The sequence below is a fragment of the Saccopteryx bilineata genome, chromosome 1, assembly GCF_036850765.1.
Source record: "Saccopteryx bilineata isolate mSacBil1 chromosome 1, mSacBil1_pri_phased_curated, whole genome shotgun sequence".
Taxonomy (NCBI): Eukaryota; Metazoa; Chordata; class Mammalia; order Chiroptera; family Emballonuridae; genus Saccopteryx; species Saccopteryx bilineata.
The window spans coordinates 407,641,635-407,662,905 of NC_089490.1; the positions used below are offsets into that span (position 1 = coordinate 407,641,635).

At 52.9% G+C, this 21,271-nt stretch overlaps 1 protein-coding gene across 1 annotated transcript in view; it reads right to left on the reverse strand.

Annotated features, from left to right (window-relative positions):
- The window catches only part of PTDSS2 (phosphatidylserine synthase 2), a 44,274-nt gene that overhangs the window by 5,139 nt on the left and 17,864 nt on the right, over positions 1-21,271 (reverse strand). The window contains exons 3-4 of the mRNA XM_066252481.1: positions 13,016-13,098; positions 9,303-9,370 (exon numbers count right to left, since the gene is read on the reverse strand). Coding sequence (XP_066108578.1) covers positions 9,303-9,370; positions 13,016-13,098 — 151 coding nt within the window. The remainder of the gene's footprint in view (positions 1-9,302; positions 9,371-13,015; positions 13,099-21,271) is intronic.

Genomic DNA, 21,271 nt, shown 5'->3' on the forward strand with positions numbered 1-21,271 from the left:
GCTGGGACAGCAAAGCAGGGAAAGGAAGACAGGCACCAGGTCGGAGAGGAGGACAGAGGACCCTCTCCGTGCAGACGGCATGACCCAGTATCCAGAAAGCGCTCAGAAACCCACCAAAACAGCAGCAACAACAGAACTGTCAGAATAAACAAGTTCAGCAAGGTTGCAAGACAGGAGATGGCCACACAGAGATCAGCTGTGTTTCTACAGACTCGTAATGAGCAAACAAAAATGAAATTGAGACAGTTCCCCTCACAGCGATACCAGGAAGCACGGACTACTCAGGATGCACAAACACGAGCTGAAGACGCTCAGGACGTGAGCCAACGGGAAGGCCACTGTGCTCGAGGTGCAGCACCCCACCGCTGCTACAGAAAAGGAGAAGGTGACCCTAAAAGGCACATGCCAACGCAAGGCCCCCAGGGTCAAACCCACCCTGAGGAACAGCAGCAGTCACTCCCCATCGCCACATCCCGTTGGAGGAACATTAGGCTCAAGACTTGGCCAGGGCTCCTCGAAGCTGTCCCGGGGACCCAACAGGGACGCTGGGTAATTGTCACAGCCCAGAGGGGCCTAAGGAGATGTGACCCCTAATGTTCTGTGGGATCCTGGGACAGAAAGGAGGCATCAGGGGTGTGAATCCTGAGAAAGAAGACACTTAGTAAGAAGGGCTCCTGGTGACTAACTGGGCTTAAATTAAAAACGACAACAGAGGCCCTGGCTGGTTGGCTCAGTGGTAGAGCGTCGGCCTGGCGGGCAGGAGTTCCGGGTTCGATTCCTGGCCAGGGCACACAGGAGAAGCGCCCATCTGCTTCTCCACCCCTCCCCCTCCTCTCTGTCTCTCTCTTCCCCTCCCGCAGCCGAGGCTCCATTGGAGCAAAGTTGGCCCGGGCGCTGGGGATGGCTCCTTGGCCTCTGCCTCAGGCACTAGAGTGGCTCCAGTTGCAACAGAGCGACGCCCCAGATGGGCAGAGCATCACCCCCAGGTGGGCATGCCTGGTGGATCCTGGTCGGGCGCATGCGAGAGTCTGTCTGACTGCCTCCCTGTTTCCAGCTTCGGAAAAATGCAAAAACCAAACCAAAAGAAAACAAAAAAACAACCACAGACTGGCAGCCATCTCTGCCCAGGGGCCTCTCATGCAAACTGCCCTGCAGGGAGAAGCCTGCACTGAACTGCCCCTGCACTGTGCTGCTGCCAGCTGAGCAGCCTTTATAAAGGAGCTCCTGGAATCCTATTTCAACCAATAGGACTGAGGCCTTTCCCATCCAATAGGAGCTGCACGGTACTGGCCAATCAGAGAAGCTCCATTCTGACTAATGAGAAAAGTGCCTTTTGAACCAATCAAACTGGGAGGATTTGGAGTCCTCACTTGCACAGGGAGAGACCAATCAGGGACAGAAACAGGGACAGGGACCGAGATTTCTGTCTCTATACACCAGCTCCCCTCTCCACTCAGGGAGCACACTTCCCTTTCCACCAAAGACTGGCCTCCCTGGCTGAGCAGCTGTGGAGCAGAGGACGGGGTCACACTGGCCCTAGGTCACAGTGGGCTATTATGCACTGAATAAAGTTTCCTTCTTCACTGCACCCCAAACTGGAGTTTCTGTTGGTGCTGAGCTGGCATCAAGAACATTGGGTGACAGGAAAACGACAATCTGGAAAAGCATGGATTTTAGTTAATAATGAGGCACTGATATCGGTGAACCATGAGCCATATTAATGTAAGATGTTCATAATGAGAAACTGGGAGATTTACAGGAACGCTCCATACTAACTTTGCAATTGCATCGATCTGTATTTAAATAAAAGCTTTATTTTAAATAAATAAAACCAAATAGTGACCATAAGAAATTTTTTTTTTTTATTTTTCTGAAGTTGGAAACGGGGAGGCAGTCAGACTTCCGCATGCGCCCAACCAGGATCCACCCGGCATGCCCAACAGGGGGCGATGCTCTGCCCATCTGGGGCGTCACTCTGTTGCAACCAGAGTCATTCTAGCACCTGAGGCAGAGGCCACAGAGCCATCCTCAGCGCCCAGGCCAACTTTGCTCCAATGGAGCCTTGGCTGTGGGAGGGGAAGAGAGAGAGAGAGGAAAGAGAGGAGGAGGGGTGGAGAAGCAGATGGGCGCTTCTCCTGTGTGCCCTGGCCGGGACCCCTGCACACTAGGCCAACGCTCTACCACTGAGCCAACCGGCCAGGGCCATAAAAAAAATTTTAAAGAAAAGCTGGTCTGCCAAGAAGACAAAGAGATGGCCATGAGCACACGAGATGTTCACCATCAGGAGCCTCCAGGGAAACCAAGCCAAACCACGTGGGATCTGACCCGACCACCTGACCACTAGGATGCCTACTGCCAGAAGCTATGTAAAATAAGGAAGTAACAGAATGAGTGCTGCTGAGCACCTGAGGAAACCGGGACCTCACGCATTGCTGGTGGGAATTTAAAACAGTGCAGCTGCTGTGGAAACTGGTATGGGGGTTCCTCAAAAAGTTAAACATAAAACTACCTTATGACTCAGCAACTCCCTCCCACACCCTCCCCCCACCCCGACGGAACTGGAGCCTGACCAACAGACACGTGCACACTCACATGGACAGCAGTCACAGCAGCCAAACCCTGGAAGCAACCCGAGTGTCCAGCGATGGATGATGGATAAACAAAATGTGGCCACCCCACACAATAGAATAATTTCCTGCCTTAAAAAGGAAGGACTCGCCTGGCCTGTGGTGGCACAGCAGACCGAGCCTCGACCTGGAACGCCAAGGCCGCCAGTGAGAAGCCCTGGGCTTGCCCGGTCAAGGCGCATACACAGCAAGCAATAAACAACGGAAGTGAAGCAGCTGTGAGTTGATACTTCTTGCTCCCCTACCCCATAAAATCAATAAATAAAATCTTTTTTTTAATAGTTAATTTTCCAGGTTTAAATTATTTTTACTTATTCATTTTAGAGGAGAGAGAGAGAGAGGGAGAGAGAAAGAGAGAAGGGGGAGGAGCAGGAAGCATCAACTCCCATATGTGCCTTCACAGGGCAAGCCAAGGGTTTTGAACCGGCGACCTCAGCACTCCAGGTCGATGCTTTATCCACTGCGCCACCACAGGTCAGGCCAATAAATAAAATCTTTAAAAAAATAAAAAAGGAGGATACTTGGCCTTGGCTGGTTGGCTCAATGGACAGAGCATCAGCCTGGTGTATGGACGTCCTGGGTTCAATTCCTGGTCAGGGCACACAAGGAAAGCAACCACCTGCTTCTCTCTTCCCTCTCCCCCTTTTCTCCCTCTTCCTCTCCTGCAGCGAGCAGCTGATTGGTCCAAGCCTTGGCCCTGGGCGCTAAGGATAGTTTGGTTGGTCTGAGCATCAGCCCCGGATGGGGGTTGCTGGGTGGATCCCAGCCAGAGTGCATGCAGGAGTCTGTCTATCTTCCCACTTCTCACTTAAAAAAAAAAAAAGTGGGTGACACTGATACCCACTACAATGTGGAGGAACCTTCAGGGCATTGTGCTGAGTGAGCCAGACTCAGAAAGAAAAATCCTGTGTGATCCCACCTTATAAGGTCCCTGGAGCAGTCAGATTCATAGGCAGAAACTAGACGGTGGAGCCCGGGCTGGGGGAGGGGGAGGGAAGAGGGTGTGTTTCCTGGGGACGAGTCTCAGTTTGGGAAGATGGAAAGCTCTGAAGATGATGGTGGTGACAGCTGCACCGTAATGTGAACGAGCTTAATGCCTGTGAGCTGTGCCCTTAGGATGGTTAAGGTGGGAAATTTCATGTTATGTGTTTTTTACTAAAACTTAAAACTTTTAAATACGAGGCCCCGGCTGGGTGGTTCTGTGGATAAAGTGTCAACCCTGCGTGCCAGAGGTGGCAGATGTGACCCTGGTTGGGGCACATGTGAGACACCACCAAGGAGCACACAACTAAGGGAGCAAGTGGAACAATGAGTTGATGCTTCTCTCTCCCCCTTTCCATTTCTCTTTCTCTCTCTCAGACCAATGGAAAAAAATTTTAAAATAATTTAAATATTAAATGTGCTGTAATAAAACTAAAGAATTGCAGAGAACTCTACATACCTGTGTGCATATGAAACAGGTGAAATGTGATGAGCTCTTATTATCAATTTCCCGGTTGGATACTTTCCTATATTTATGCAAAATGTCACCCCTGGGGACTGGGAGAGGGACACATGGGACCTCACTGTACAATTCTTTACAACTTCTTGGGAATCTAGAATTCTTTCAAAACAAAGTATTTTTTAAAACCCTCAAAATGGGGTTCTAAATGTAAAATCTGAAATGATATTTTCAGAAGAAAATACTGGAGAAAATCTTAGTATCCTGGTGTCAGAGAAAGAAACTTTAGCCATGACAAGAGATGGCGCCCAGGAAAGAAACCATGAAGTGTGGCTCCTGACAACGTGGATGGTGACAACGCGGTGGTGGATGGTGACAACGCGGGTGGTGACAATGTGGGTGGTGACAATGCAGGTGGGGGACAACGTGGATGGTGACAACGTGGACGGTGACAACATGGGTGGTGACAATGTGGATGGTGACAACGTGGGTGGTGACAATGTGGGTGGTGACAATGCAGGTGGGGGACAACGTGGGTGGTGACAACGTGGATGATGACAACGTGGGTGGTGACAATGTGGATGGTGACAACGTGGGTGGTGACAATGTGGGTGTTGACAATGCAGGTGGGGACAACGTGGATGGTGACGACGTGGATGGTGACAACGTGGGTGGTGACAACGTGGATGGTGACAACGTGGGCGGTGACAACGTGGACGGTGACAACGTGGGCGGTGACAACGTGGATGGTTACAACATGGGTGGTGATAATGCGGGTGGTGACAATGTGGGTGGTGACAACGTGGGTGGTAACAACGTGGGTGGTGACAACATGGATGGTGACAACGTGGGTGGTGACAATGTGGGTGGTGACAATGTGGATGGGGTCTGCAGCGCACACGGCAACAAGACCCTGGGGCCAGGACAATGAGAAAGAAAGACATCCCCATTTTTAATTTTTATTATTTTTTAACAACTCAATTTTTTAAAAGGCAAAAACCTTGATCACCTCATCGAGGGGATGTCTGCATGGCTAACAGATGCTCGGGAAGCTGGTCTCCACGATCAGCCGCTTGAGCACCGTGCGGAGACGCAGCTGCTCCTGTAGGGAGTCTGGGAGGAAGCGTCTGCTGGTCCTGAGCCCCAACAGGGGTGAGACAGGCACCCAGGACAAACACACTCGCTGCTGCTGGGAAAGCAGAGTGGGCCGTCCTGGGGGACACAGCAGGGCAGCTCCTTCACGTCGGACCCCGTACACGACTGCCATGCAGCCCGGTGCAGGAGGGCCCGGGAGGGGGAGCTCAGAGCAGCCCTGTTCCCACAGCCCCAAACTAGAAGCAGCTCCTGAAGGCACGGACTGCCGTGCGCCCACAGCAGGGAAGAGCGCTCAGCAGCAGAGAGGACGGGCGTGCTGACAACACCCGAGTTGGGCACCTTTCAGAAGCATCGGAAGCCCCACACTGTAGAGTTCTGCTCATGGGAAATTCTCGAAGACAAAAGCCGCGGTGATTGAGGGAGACCAGTCCCTGGTCACCGGTGCTGAGTGCTGGGGGGGGGGTTAGACTGCCTCTTGGGGGGGGTAGACTGCCTCTTGGGGGGGTTAGACTGCCTCTTGGGGGGGTAGACTGCCTCTTGGGGGGGTTAGACTGCCTCTTGGGGGGTAGACTGCCTCTTGGGGGGGTTAGACTACCTCTTGGGGGGGTTAGACTGCCTCTTGGGGGGTAGACTGCCTCTTGGGGGGTAGACTGCCTCTTGGGGGGGTAGACTGCCTCTTGGGCAACACTGTGGAGCCTGGGGGACGGGATGGCTCTGTGTCGTGATTGTGGTGTTTGCGCAAATATAAACAGGTGTTAAAATTCACAGAACTGTACACCTACCCTAACAGTAAAATTTACCATATGACCATCAATAACCCTGCCACAGGCTGGCAGATTTCAGAGACTGTGAACAGGAAATTATTTTGAAACTGAAGATCACCATCAAAATGTTCACTAAATTAAGCAGAATGAGGAATATTAATAAGATCCCACATTTTCGGGGAAGACGATCTCCTGACTGTTGCGGCATGGGCAAGGAGAGAGAAGGGACATGAAGCCACAGCTGGTAAACCACAAGGACCAAACCTCTAGTGAGGACCGGCCCGGGCCACCTGAAGCCACAGCTGGTAAACCACAAGAACCAAACCTCTAGTGAGGACTGGACCCGGGCCACCTGAACACCAGAGCACCACGTCCTGGGGCAAGTGAACTTCTTTCCTCCAACTTTGGTCCCTTGCCCAGATCGGGAGCTCCTGCCACTTCAAGCAAAGGCAATCCACCAGGTGTCTGCATGGGAACCAGTTGTCCACTTGGCCCACGGGGCATCAGGGCAAGGCCCATGCAGCACAGCCTGCACCCAGAGGTCCACCCGTGCTAAGCTCCACACTCAGAACAAGATTCTGCTGAAAGGTCATGTTCCAGTCTCCTCACAAACAGATCCTTCCAGAGGTCCCCTCGCCCACTTTTGTTGGGGTTCAGCCTTGCTTTAGTGGACCTGGAGAACTCCCCATGGTCAACTGGGCAGAATTCATGACCAGAGTCCAGCAGCCACAATGGACAGAGGCCTCCCACACAGACTGCACTTGAGGGAAAAGCCACAGACTGCGCCTTCAGCCCCCCCAGCCTCCTGACGGTGCTCCTGGTGGCTGAGCTGACCCCTGCAGGGGCTGCGGGGATGGTCTTCACACCAGGCTGAGACCGGCCCTGTCCAGCCCAAGCTGCACAGCTATACCTCATTTGCATTATACTGATCAATCCGAGCAACTCCATAACAACCAATCAGAACGTGCAAATCTGGATTCCTCATTTGCCTAAAAATGAACCAATCGGGAACCAGGGCAGGAACTTTCTCTATAAAAGACAGTCTTCCATGCCTGACCAGGTGGTGGTGCAGTGGATAGAGCCTCAGACTAGGATGCACAGGACACAGGTTTGAAACCCCAAGGTTGCTGGCTTGAGCGTGGGCTCATTGGCTTGAGTGTGGGGTCATTGGCTTGAGTGTGGGGTCATAGATATGACCCCACAGTTGCTGGCTTGAGCAAAAGGTCACTCGTGCTGCTGTAGCCCCCAGTCAAGGCACATATGAGAAAGCAACCAATGAACAACTAAGGAGCCGCAACAAAGAATTGATGCTTCTCATCTCTCTCCCTTCCTTTCTTGTCTGTCTGTCCCTATCTGTCCCCCCCGAATCTGTCACCAAAAAAGAAAAAAAGAAAAAAAAGCCTTCCACCTGACCTGTGGTGGCAACCTGGAACAGTGAGGTCACTGGTTCAAATCCCAGGGATCGCCTGGTCAAGGTGCATACAAGGAACAAGCAATGAACAACTGAAGTGAAGCAACCATAGCTGATATTTCTAGCTCTGCTCTGCCTCTCTCTGTAAAATCAATAAATAAAATCCTTTTTTTTTTTTTGACAGAGACAGGAACATCGAGCTGCTCCTGTGCTCTGACTGGGGAATCGAACTCGCAACCTTTGTGCTCCAGAACGCTTCCTCAGAGCTATGCGGCCAGTGCTTAACTTTTATTAATTATTTTTTTTATAGTTTTTTTTTTTTAGTTTCTTTTTTTAATTTTATTTATTCATTTTTAGAGAGGAGAGAGAGAGGGAGAGAGAGAAACAGAGAGAGAGAAGGGGGAGGAGCTGGAAGCATCAACTCTCATATGTGCCTTGACCAGGCAAGCCCAGGGTTTCAAACCAGCGATCTCAGCATTTCCAGGTCGACGCTTTATCCACTGCGCCACCACAGGTCAGGCCTATTAATTATTATTATTATTATTTTTTTCTTTTTTTTTCTGAAGCTGGAAACAGGGAGAGACAGTCAGACAGACTCCCGCATGCGCCCGACCAGGATCCACCTGACACGCCCACCAGGGGCAACGCTCTGCCCACCAGGGGGCGATGCTCTGCCCATCCTGGGCGTCGCCATGTTGCGACCAGAGCCACTCTAGTGCCTAAGGCAGAGGCCACAGAGCCATCCCCAGCGCCCGGGCCATCTTTGCTCCAATGGAGCCTTGGCTGAGGGAGGGGAAGAGAGAGACAGAGAGGAAAGCGCGGCAGAGGGGTGGAGAAGCAAATGGGCGCTTCTCCTGTGTGCCCTGGCCGGGAATCGAACCCGGGTCCTCTGCACGCTAGGCCTATTAATTATTTTTTAAAAAGAGTCAAGAGAGGGGAGAGGGAAGGGAAGCATTCATTTATTGTTCCACTCAGTCATGGCATTCTTTGTTTGCTTCCTGTGTCTGCCCTGACTGGGGATTCAATTAAATCTTTTTTTTTTTTTTTTGTATTTTTCTGAAGCTGGAAATGGGGAGAGACAGTCAGACAGACTCCCGCATGCGCCCGACTGGGATCCACCCGGCACGCCCACCAGGGGCCACGCTCTGCCCACCAGGGGGCGATGCTCTGCCCCTCCGGGGCTTCGCTTTGCCACGACCAGAGCCACTCTAGCGCCTGGGGCAGAGGCCAAGGAGCCATCCCCAGCGCCCGGGCCATCTTTGCTCCAATGGAGCCTTGGCTGCAGGAGGAGAAGAGAGAGACAGAGAGGAAGGAGGGGGGAGGGTGGAGAAGCAAATGGGCGCTTCTCCTGTGTGCCCTGGCCGGGAATTGAACCCGGGTCCCCCGCACACCAGGCCGACGCTCTACCGCTGAGCCAACCGGCCAGGGCCCCATTAAATCTTTAATAAAAAAAAAAAGAAAAGGAAAAAGGCCACCTCTGCTTTGTCTCCAGGGTGCACGTCTGGTTTCCTGAGGTCGCATTCTGGGTTTGTGAGCTGTTCTCTTGAATAAAATTTCTCGTCTTTTCTTATTAAAAAAATTTTTTTTTAGAGTTAGAGGGAGAAGGACAGACAGACACAAAGGGAGAGAGATGAGAAGCATCAACTCATAGTTGCGGCACCTTAGCTGTTCATTGATTGCTTTCTACATGTGCCTTGACTGGGGGGCTCCAGCCGAGCCAGTGACCCTTGCTCAAGCCAGCGGCCTCAGGGTTTTGAACCTGGGTCTTCAGCATCCCAGGCTGATGCTCTATCCACTGTGCCACTGCCTGGCCAGGCAAGTTTTCTTCCGCACCTCAGACTGGGGACTTTTGTAGACACCTCTGGAGGGGCTGATACGCAAAATCCTCATCACCTCTCACTCACTCACTCAGGGGCCTCCTGGTCACCTAAACTCGCAGTGCCCCCGAGCGGGAGAGCTCTTACCTGGAAGAGTATGAAGATGAGAAACAGCTCGTAGACCACGCTGACGCACAGCCAGAACCTCCAGTACGCTGCAAAGACAGAGCACAGCGTCAGGGAGCCCGCCCGGTCCTGGACACACACGGTCCGCCCCAGGGACTCTACAAACCTAACTCAGAGTGAGCACACCTTCTCCCTGAGGTTTTCTTCCCTTTCCTTCCACTCCTGTCCGTAAATCTCTATTGTTTTTTCCCGTCTCACTGCAGCACAGGACAGCAGAGAGAAACACCGTTTGCTTTACTAGCAGAGCTCCTAACCCTCAGATACAGAGGTCTGCAGGAGGTTTGGGGTGCATACATTTTATCATGCCAACAAAATCTTTTAACTGCAGTATGCTGAGTTGTTTATTTTTAAATCACAAATGAGTGATTTCTGCATTTCAGAGGATCGACTCTTTTCTGTAAAGTGACGACTACATTAATGCATTTTCTGATCTGAACTATCCTTGAGTTCCTGCGATGAACCCAGTCTGGTCACCGTGACCCGTTTTAGGGAACTGTCTTCCGTTCTGATCAGCACACTGAAGAACTTGTCCCTGTGCTGACTGTGTTATGTGACAGCTGCAAGGAGAGGAGAGCTTAGATGTCCTCAGCACCAACAAGGCTCTAAGCACACGAGGTGGTGGAGGTGATCGTTTCACAGTATGTGTGTGTATCGAGTAATAGTGTCGTACTCCTGGAACTCAGCTGCAAGGAGAGGAGAGCTTAGATGTCCTCAGCACCAACAAGGCTCTAAGCACACGAGGTGGTGGAGGTGATCGCTTCACAGTATGTGTGTGTATCGAGTAACCGTGTCGTACTCCTGGCACTTAGACCGCGCTGAGGATTGCCAGGGCTCCCCTCTCCACCAGCCCGCTCTGGTTTTCCCTGGGGGATGAGATGAAGGAAGGGATGTCTACAACTATTCTCAAATACAAACGATAACTTTTACCTTCCAAGAATCTTGAAAATCCTATTTAATAAAGGCCCAAGAGTCTACTTTTCCTTTGCTTAGGTTGGTAAAAAGAAAAAAAAATTACCAGCCTACATTCCAGAACAAATTCACCTTGCATAAAAAAAGGTGGTGCTCACAAACTTCTAAGAGCCTCTGGACCAGGAGAGCCAGGCTGGGCCCTCCAGCTCACTGGCCACCACGCACGGTGTGCCCCCTGCTGGGACAAGGGGCCGTAGGTGTGGCCACACAGATGGCTGGGTGGGGTCAGGCGTGCCAGGAGCCAGGGCTCCGCAGGAGAGGCGCTGCACCCCCACACGTCTGCAGGGCCAACCCAGCACCCTCAGGAGAGGCGCTGCACCCCCACACGTCTGCAGGGCCAACCCAGCACCCTCAGGGACCCGGGCTTCACCTGCCTCAGGAAGAACAGCCACAGGGGTAGATGCAGCATGAAAATGCCGCCTGGGGGAGGCAGGAAGCACAGAGTGGTGAGTTCTTAGGGAAGCCTGCGGATGTAGTTCTGGGAGGCTGGGGACGAGGAGCTGAGGTGACAGACTGTTCTCCATGCTCTCAGGGGCAGGAAAAGCAGGGAGAGTGCTCCCTGGTCCAAGGCTGCGAGAGCAGCTGCAGGGGTTGTGGAGAAACGAAAGCACCTGGCAGCTCTCATCCTCCAGAGCGGCAGCCCCTTGAGATGGGCGTCCCCCCCCCCCCGCCTGCGGTGCTCCGCACAGTGCCACTGGCTGCAGGCCAGGTCTGCAGGGGGCTCTTCTCCACTGCTGCCTGCTGTCCTCACACACCTCGGGGGCAGCCCCGTGTCCACCCAAACAGAAGGTGGGCTACCGCAGAGCCCCTGCCACTGTCACCCTGCAGTGCCCGCCAGGGTCCAGTCCTGCCCCCTTGCCCCAACATCCAGCAGGCCCTTCCCCCGTATTTCCACCTCCAGAAGGTGGGTCTCCCATCTCCCTGACTCAGTGTCCACCCCCCACACAATCCTTCTGTCTTTCTAAACACAGGACCTGGCTGACTCAACAGCCTGGTGACACCCTGGACATCGGAAGGAAGGGTGCCCTTTTCGTGGGTAATTCAAGTTGCCAGATAAAACCACGCCCCAGGGGCTCCTTTCAGAGCCCCCGAGGGGCAGGAGGGAGCTGTGCCCCACAGCACCCCCCGTGGAGCCAGAACACCCTTCCTGCTGTCCCCTTGGCACTCTGCACAAGGCTGGTCACGGCCACCTGACAGGAGAAGCTGAAGGGCTTCTGCCAAGCACCAGGCTCACAAGACACTTGAAGAAAGTGATACAGAACAGGCTCCCCACGCTGATGACACCAGAGACCGGCAAGGACACGGAGCTGATGCAGAGCCCTGCGCTCAGGAGGGCGGCCGGGCTCAGCAGACCGGGGCTGGGTCACGCCTGCCCGGCTCAGAGCAACCACAGCGGCAGCTTTCCTGCCAGGTGGGTCTCCTGGAGCCCAGGGTCAGACGCTGGGCCAAGCAGATGCCCCCTGGCCAGTCTGACCCTGGAGGCCCGGGACGCACTGTGCCGTCCACTGTGCACAGCTCTGGCCACGCTGCTAACCGGGCCCTCTCCCTTCCTGCTCCTGTTTCTCACTCTGATGTTGGTCTCACATCATCAGCACCTGGTTCTCACTCTGGTTTCGGTCTCACCCCATCAGCTCACCTTTCCCCTGCTCCGAGGCAGGACGGAGGTGCGGACCCCCAGGGGCTGGCCAGCCCTCCCCGCCCGCAGTGTGCCCACGCCCTGCCACCTGGGGTGCTCAGAGACGGGCACCTCGTGGACAAGCTCGGTGCCCCCTGGGCCCCTGTGTAATAACCACGGCTCCTCTCCCAGGACTCTGCTGGATGGAGGACACAGATGTGCACATGGAAGTTCACTTCAGCTAAAACTAGAAACCACAAAACACACGACCATATGCAACTGGTTAGATTAACTGTAGTACGTGTGAATCACAGCTAATCAAGTAGCCATTAAAAATCCAGTTGTCAAATAAAACATAAGGAAATGCTTGTGTTAAACCTGAGGCAGAAAACGCACGACATGAAACCACTCACACCACACGATTCCAATCTTTTAAAGCCATGAGTGTGCAGACGTGAACACATCAAAGCTTAACAGTGGTTATTTTTGTGAGTGGTATTTATTTTTACTTAAAATATTTTTTGTATTTTCCAAATTTTCTACGATAAATACACAACCCGACTGAGACAGAAAAGAAACGTTACTAAGTTGTGACGCTTCAGGAAAACCAAGTACCCCTGGCCCCAGGGGGGCTGGAGCCCGGGACACCTGGGCTGGGGACAGCTGGAAACTGGGCAGGCGTGCCCTCAGGCTCCGGGGTGCAGGGGCTGTTAGGACTCCCTGTCACTTCGGGGGTGGGAGGGAGACAGGACATTCTGCCGCAAACAGCACCTCAATGGCCAGGTGGACGCCTAAGAACAGTCCCGATTGAGCCCCCCAGCCCACTGGAGGCCCTGGGGAGCCTCGTCTGCAGGAAGAAGCCCGAGGAAGACAGGGTGGGCAGACACAGGAGGGTGAGCACAGCTGCAGGACAGGACGAGGAGTGGAGGCTGAGGGGCTGCAGGAAGCACACCCTCGCCCTCCTCTGGGGACAGCGGCACGGGTGGCCGGCCGGGAAGGGCGGGGCAGGACACGCACACCCAGCCGCACAGACAGCAGCGCCCAGAGCAGAGCCGCCGCTCGGCACACACGCAAACGAAATGGCAGTTACCTGGATGAGGTCTGGAAAATGGCCCGTCTTTAGCTTGTGTGACTCCAAAACACAAGAAAACCAAAATACTGGCCACAATACCTCTGCAATAAAGAACAAACAGCCCTCAGTGTGTGTCAGCGCGGACCAGGCGGCTTCTCCCAGTGGGGGCAGGAGGGGGCAGGAGGGAGCCCTGAGCCCAGGCAGTGACAGGCCCCGGCCACGGGGGCAGGGCGGCTGGAGGCTCAGCATGGGCGGGCAGGGCTGGGCGACTGGCAGCAGGAAGGGCCGCCACCCGGGCCAGCACCCCCCTCTGCAGAAGACCCCTCACTGGGGCTGTGCGCTGTCCCCATGTCACATCAGAGGATGCCTAGCGGGGTCTCTTACGGGATCCCGTGTGTCCATCTGCAGTACATCTGGCCGTTTTCTCCTGCCGATCTGCCCTAGGCTAATTTGATCAGTCAGCCAGAAGAACTTGGAAAGGTGGGAGGGAAGTTATTTTTTTGCCTCCCCCTCCCCGCCCCGTGTGATGAGCGAGCTAGGAGCACTCCCCAGCAGGAGCCAGGTGACGAGGAGCAGGCAGGAGGCGAGAGTCCCCCAGTCAGCCGCCCTGGTCACTCTCTTGGGTTCAGCAGACAGAGGTGGAGAGTCCTACTGTTCTCTGAAATTAGGTTGGCAGGAAAAAGCATCTGTGAAGCTGGCTCCTCAGGCCTGACGACTCATGGGTTTGCTTTTCTGACTCTTTCCACCCAGAGATGGTCACTTTTTCTGTGTCTGTGTCTCTTGTGTTGTTTGTCACAAGAAGGAAACAGACCCCAGGCAGACTCCCACTGAGCCTGCTGTCTGAGCAGCCTCACAGGCTGGGAGTGGAGTTCTCTCCAGACGGGCGTCTGCTGAGATGAACGCTGCTGTGGGTCTCCCACTAAAAACCAGATCAGGTGTTTCCTTGTCTCGTTCCATGTCCCAGGAGCCCGGCCTCGTCTCTGGTCTCCACCCTCTGGGAGGTGCACCTGCTGGGTGCACCTGGTGGCTAGCTGAGCAGACTGGGCTTTGTCCGGCGGTGCCAGCTCCTGGGGCGTGTGTCACGAGAAGCCCCAGCCCACAAGGACCTCTGTCGTCTCAGCCCCGTCCCGTCAGTGCTGGAACAAGCGCATTCCAGGGGCGCCTGCCGGGGCCACAAGTGAGCCGGTTTGTGGCGGGGGGGCGTCTCTCAGTTTGTGGGAGACCAGAGACACCGTGTGTCTGCCACCCTCCCGACTGCGCAGGTAAGGAAGGTCTGTGCTTTCCCTGTGTGGGGGAGTGAAGCTGTGGATCACAGGCTGCACTGTGTACATCACGGTAAAGATTTACTCTAGGCCTGGGAAGTTACTTCCAGGTACGCCACAGAAAGGCTTATTGGCTGGAACTGCTGTTGAGATGAACAGATCCTGCTGTCACTGGCCAGACGGACACGATCCTTTGAACAGGAAGAACTTCTAAATGGGAGACTTTTTAGAGCCCTCACCATAACAGTGGTGTTATTGACACCTATAGAAAGACCCATTACTTTTAAGATCAATATAAAGAACTACAATGCCAAGCCTTCCAGACAAAACCCAGCTCTTCCGGAAGGACGCCTTGCTGAGTCTGCTGTCTCTGCTTCCCTCACGGGTCCTAAAGACGCTAGTAAAACATCAGGTTAACCAACGAGAGCAAAGGGCAGGGGCAGGGATGGTTCCAAAAAGGTGAAAAACCTGAGGTTATTAAGAAATAAGGTGAATAAAGCAAGTGTCGACAGGAACAATACAAAGCAGACAGGGCAGTCACAGCACTCGCCCCAGAGGGTGGCAAATGTTAGACGGTTAAGAAATGGGATGAAGCCCTGGCCAGTTGGCTCAGTGGTAGAGCGTCGGCCTGGCGTGTGGGGGACCCGGGTTCGATTCCCAGCCAGGGCTCACAGGAGAAGCGCCCATTTGCTTCTCCACCCCGCCCCCTCCTTCCTCTCTGTCTCTCTCTTCCCCTCCCGCAGCCAAGGCTCCATTGGAGCAAAGATGGCCCGGGCGCTGGGGATGGCTCCTTGGCCTCTGCCCCAGGCGCTAGAGTGGCTCTGGTCGCGGCAGAGCGACGCCCCAGAGGGGCAGAGCATCACCCCCTGGTGGGCGTGCCGGGTGGATCCCGGTCGGGCGCATGTGGGAGTCTGTCTGACTGTCTCTCCCCGTTTTCCAGCTTCAGAAAAATACAAAAAAAATAAAATAAAAATGAGATGAATAAAACAGGCGCTGACGGGTGAAAGCAAAGGTTTCCACACATCCTGAGCAAAGCCTGGGCCAGAGGGACCCCCAGTGAGCCCCCCAAACAAATCTGCTCTGTCCAGCCCCGTGTGGAGAACAGTGGAGGGCAGAGACGACAACGAGAAACCCTGGACACCACCCCCTCCCTCTCCCCCTTCTCTCCCCCTTCCCCTCTCGCAGCCAGCGGCTGCCTGGGCGCTGAGGACAGCTGGGTCGATTAGAGCGCTGGCCCCAGACGGGGTTGCCAGGTAAATCCCAGTTGGGGCACGTGCGGGAGTCCGTCTCTATCTCCCCTTCTCTCGCTTGAAAAAGAAAAAGAGGTATGAGATGTGTCACAGGACATGATGATGATTCTGTCCTGGTGATTCCTGAACGGATTAGAGAATAAGAGACAAACTAAAGGGCAAAGAAAGCTCTAAAAAGTTTATGAAAAAGATTTTTTTTTTTGAGAGACAGACAGGAAGGGAGAGAGATGAGAAGCATCAACTTATAGTTACAGCATGTTTGGTTGTTCGTTAATTGCTTCTCATAGGCGCCTTGACCAGGAGAGTGGGGGAGGGAGCTTTAGCTAAGCCGGGACCCCTTGCTCAAGCCAGCAAGCAGCCTTGGGCTCAAGCAAGCAACTCTGGGATTGTATCAGTGATTCCACACTCAGGCCGGCGACCCTGCACTTACGCCAGAGCCTTCGGGCTGCTGAACCTGGGACCTCAGCATCCCAGACTGCCGCTCCGTACACTGCACCACCGAATGTCAGGCCACAAAGGAGTTCTTGGCCCTGGCTGCTTAGCTCAGAAGATTAAGTGTGTCGTCCCAAAATGACAAGGTTGTGTGTTTGGGTTTGATCTCTGGTCAAAGTGCACACAAGAAGCCACCAATGAGTGCACGACTGAGTGGAACCACAAACGAATGTGTCACCTTCCCCGTCCCTCTCTCTCCTTTCCTGTCTCTGTCTATAAAGAAACAAGAAAATTAAGCCCTGGCTGGATAGTTGGGTTGGTTGGAGCACCATCCCGGTGTACAGAGGTTGCTGGTTCTATCCCTGGTCAGGGCACACACAGAAGCAGCTCGAGGTCCCGCTCTCTCCCTGACTCGAAAGAAAGAAAAAGAAAGAAAGAAAGAAAGAAAGAAAGAAAGAAAGAAAGAAAGAAAGAAAGAAAGAAGAATTCTTGAGAAAGAAATTTTATGTTTGATCAAGCTGGATAAGACTGAATGGAGCGCCTGACCAGGCGGTGGCGCAGTGGATAGAGCGTTGAACTGGAATGCAGAGGACTCAGGTTCGAGACCCTGAGGTCGCCAGCTTGAGCACGGGCTCATCTGGTTTGAGCAAAGCTCACCGGCTTGACCTCAAGGTCACTGGCTCGAGCAAGGGGTCACTCAGTCTGCTGAAGGCCCACAGTCAGGGCACATATGAGAAAGTAATCAATGAACAACTAAGGTGTTGCAACAAAAAACTGATGATTGATGCTTCTCATCTCTCTCTGTTCCGTCTGTCTGTCCCTATCTGTCCCTATCTATCCCTCTCTCTGACTCTGTCTCTGTAAAAAAAAAAAAAAAAAAAAAAGACTGAATGGAGGGTTTTTAAATAGCTTTACCATCAACAGTGTCCTAAAACTTAGCACTCTTTCAGCTGCTAAAGGATAGAGATTTTCTGTTGGTCTCCTCCCAAGAAGACATTGTGAGAATTTCTCTGCCTAGAAAGCAGAGTCTGTGTTTTATCACAAGAATTTTGTGTTTATGTTGCCTCAATGGGGTCCCTGAGTCTGTGAGCACTGACCCTTCTCCGCAGCAAGAGCTCGGTCTGTGTCTGAAGCGTCCTGGCTGACTTCATGCAAAGGCAGCAGCAACAAAATATCAAGACTGCGGCCCACCCAGCTTCTGCAAAAACGTCGCTTCCCTCCCAAACCCAGTGCCCACACTGTCATGCTGACGCCCTTGCCCACGGCCACAGCCTGCTCCTAAATCAGAGAAACGGAGGCGAGGTGGGTAGACAGGGCTGGAAAGCCCCCGAAGTCTGCATCCCTCCACCCCTGGGGAGGCACACGAGCTGGACTTCACACGACTGCCACTAGGGTGCTGTCAGAACGCGCTGGTGTTCTGCTCGGGCCGAAGCCCCCGCCACAGGCCGGTGCCCTCAGTGACCCAGGCGGTCAGAAGATGTTTCGTGTGGAGTAACCTTCCCCCAGCCTCCATGACTGAGACACCCACGTCACTCAGCTTGTCATCTGAGTGTGACGGAAAGCCACACAGACTTCTTGGAATGATCCCCGTCCCTATCACCCACAACCAAACAGGCCAGGTCACAAGAACTACAGAAAAACTGGACTCCAGCAGAACACAGCTCACCATGGCCTGGATGAGCGGGTGGGGAGGGTTACAGCTCTCCTGACTGTGTCTGAAACAATGCTAAGAGGAACACCACACAGTGATGGAAGATGATCTTACTTTGGGTGATGGGCACATAATGCAACGAACTGTTCAAATGCCACAGAAACATTTACCTGAAACCTATGTATGCTTATTGATCAATCTCAACCCATTAAATTTAACTTTCTAAATAAAATAAAATAAAAAAGAAACTGCTAGCTTTCTTTAATTTCTTCTCATTTTCTAGATATAAGGAGATTTTTCTTTTAAGTTAGCTATGACTTAGAGCAATTTGGTAAATCACACCTTTTTAAATTCTATTTTTTATTGAATTTGGTAGATATTACCTGTATAAGCAGAACTAAACCATGTATCTTTTGCTCCTTTACTTGATCGCTCCAGAACTCAGAGCCTCTCCGTGAGCATTCTTACTTTCTTTTTTTTTTTTTTAATTTATTTATTCATTTTTAGAGGAGAGAGAGAAAGATTGAGAGAGAGAGAGAGAGAGAGAGAGGAGCAGGAAGCTTCAACTCCCATATGTGCCTTGACCAGGCAAGCCCAGGGTTTTGAACTGGCAACCTCAGTGTTTCCAGGTCGATGCTTTATCCACTGCGCCACCACAGGTCAGGCCTGGTGAGCTTTTTGCTCAAGCCAGATGAGCCCACGCCCAAGCTGGGGACCTCGGGGTCTCGAACCCGGGCCCTTCCACATCCCAGTCCAACGCTCTATCCACTGCGCCACCACCTGGTCAGGCGCATTCTTACTTTCTTGGCAATACTATTATCTGCATAAGTTCAGTAGCAATCTGTTCTCCTTGCAAACTGGTTATATACCGTTACCAAGGCCTTGACTGGCAGGTTGTGTTTGAGGGAATACACGTGCAGAGATGACCAGATGGCTTTAAGGAACCAAGAGAAAGACTGGAAGCCAAGAAAAGCCCTTTGAAATGTCTGCCTGGCATCCTGCGTACAAGGTTCCCAACAGGTCAGTAAGCAGGTCACTTCCTGGCAGGTGAGGAAACTAGGTGTTTTGAGGACCCAGGAAGACAGGAACTCACTGAAATCTATAGGAGTGTAGGCAGAGTTGGATGGCAAGTCAGTCCTTGCCTTGGCTTTTCCGGCCTTGAGAAGTAGAGTTCGGTCTGGAGATTGTTATGAAAAATTCTAGGCCCTGGCCAGTGGGTGCAGTGGTTGAGCGTTGGCCTGACATGCGGTTGTCCCGGCTCCGATTCCCAGTCAGGGCACACAGGAGAAGTGCCCACCCTCCCTCTCTCGCTTCTCTCTCTCTCTCTTCCCCTCCCACAGCCATGGCTCGACCGGAGTGAGTCGGTCCCGGGTGCTGAGGATGGCTCCATGGCCTCTGCCTCAGGTGCTAAGAGTTCTATTGCTGAGCAACGGAGCAGCGCCCTAGATGGGCAGAGCATCACCCCCTAGTGGGCTATGCCAAGTGGATCCTGGTCAGGGCGCACGTGGGAGTCTGTCTGTCTTCCCTCCTCTCACTGAAAAAACAAAACAAAAACGTTCTAGCAAAGCAGGTTTCAGAGAGCCTATACGATTAATTACTATTCTTGCTTACTCGTATTTAAATAACAGGCCAAGTTTATTGAAACCAGACTATCTAGTAATAGCCTTAATTTGTCTACTTTTGTAAAACTAGGAGTGATTTTAGAGAAAATAATCCTTTGTGGATACCAGTCTAGTGCTGTTCATTTTCTTTTGACATTTTGTTCCTACCTGTAAATTGTAATGGATGCTGAGTTCTTCTGGTTTTGTCGAACATCTGGCTACGACTCTTCAAACTAACGTTCCAACTGTTACCCCATGTTTGACTTGGAATCACTGAGAATTAGAACTGACCTTTTCCCAAAGCCATATGAGCTAAGGTTGGACAACTTGAGATAGATCTGGAGAAATCACCACACGACTCCTCTGGGGACAATCTTTGTGCCTTAGGCAGAGAGGTCACCAGAGACCTCATGCAGCAAACAGGAAAACCTATCAGACACCCACTGCCTGACCCCACTCCACCTGAAGATGCTTTGAGACCGACATCTAGAAATCTTCTCGGCCCTGACCGGTTGGCTCAGTGGTAGAGCGTCGGCCTGGCGTGCAGAAGTCCCGGGTTCGATTCCCGGCCAGGGCACACAGGAGAAGCGCCCATCTGCTTCTCCACCCCTCCCTCTCTCCTTCCTCTCTGTCTCTCTCTTCCCCTCCCGCAGCCGAGGCTCCATTGAAGCAAAGATGGCCCGGGGCGCTGGGGATGGCTCCACGGCCTCTGCCCCAGGCGCTAGAGTGGCTCTGGTTGGCAACAGAGCAACGCCCCGGATGGGCAGAGCATCGCCCCCTGGTGGGCAGAGCTTCGCCCCTGGTGGGCGTGCCGGGTGGATCCCGGTTGGGCGCATGCGGGAGTCTGTCTGACTGTCTCTCCCCGTTTCCGGCTTCAGAAAAATACAGAAAAAAAAAAAAAAAGAAAGAAAAAAAAAGAAATCTTCTCGACTGCCTGCCTTCAGAACCCAGAAACTGGGATTATGGTCTGCTCCCATCATTAATCATTGTTTCTCTTTTGTTTCCATAAAGATACCCCTTATTAAATACCTGATTCTTCACACCCTAGGCCTAACTTTGGGAGCCACCTGCAATATCACCTCATGAAATGAGACACAGCTATTTAGCTGAACTATTCTCAAGACCAATACTGGTTCAATGAGATATGGAACAATCAACCAACCCACATCTGGAATGTAACACTTCTCAGGAAGGCCCAAAGACCGAAGGAATTCAGAACAGGGTTTCCAAGATGCGCCCCTGGAGCTGGGAATACATGTGCTATGTTACTGATTTATTGATCTTGGTCTGACTAACACAAAACAGACCTAAATAAGAGTGTACTATAAAAAAATGTACTGGCCTGACCAGGTGGTGGTACAGTGCATACAGCATTGAGCTAGTATGTCAAGGGTCCCAGTTCGATTCCATCGTGGCTGGCTTGAGCCCAAGGTCGGGGGCTTGAAGCCCAAGGTCGCTGGCTTGAGCAAGGGGTCACTGGCTCAGCTGGAGCCCCCCAGTCAAGGCACATATGAGAAAGCAATCAGTGAATAATTAAGAGTGCTGCAACTATAAGTTGATACTTCTTTCTGTCCCTTCCTTTCTCTCTCTCTCTCTCTTTTTTTTTGTTGTTGTATTTTTCTGAAGTTGGAAACGGGGAGGCAGACAGACTCTCGCATGTGCCCGACTGGGATCCACCCGGCATGCCCACCAGGGGGCGATGCTCTGCCCATCTGGGGCGTTGCTCTGTTGCAACCAGGGCCATTCTAGCACCTGAGGTGAAGGCCACAGAGCCATCCTCAGCGCCTGGGCCAACTTTGCTCCAATGGAGCCTCGGCTGCAGGAGGGGAAGAGAGAGACAGAGAGGAAGGAGAGGGGGAGGGGTGGAGAAGCAGATGGGCGCCTCTCCTGTGTGCCCTGGCCGGGAATCGAACCCGGGACTCCTGCACGCCAGGCCGACGCTCTACCACTGAACCAACCATCCAGGGCCCCTTCCTTTCTCTCTTAAAAAAAAAAAAAGTACTGTACTAATTGCCCTAGCTGGATAGCTCGGGCGGTGGTTGGAGCATTGTTCCAACGTGCAGAGGTTGCCACTTGGG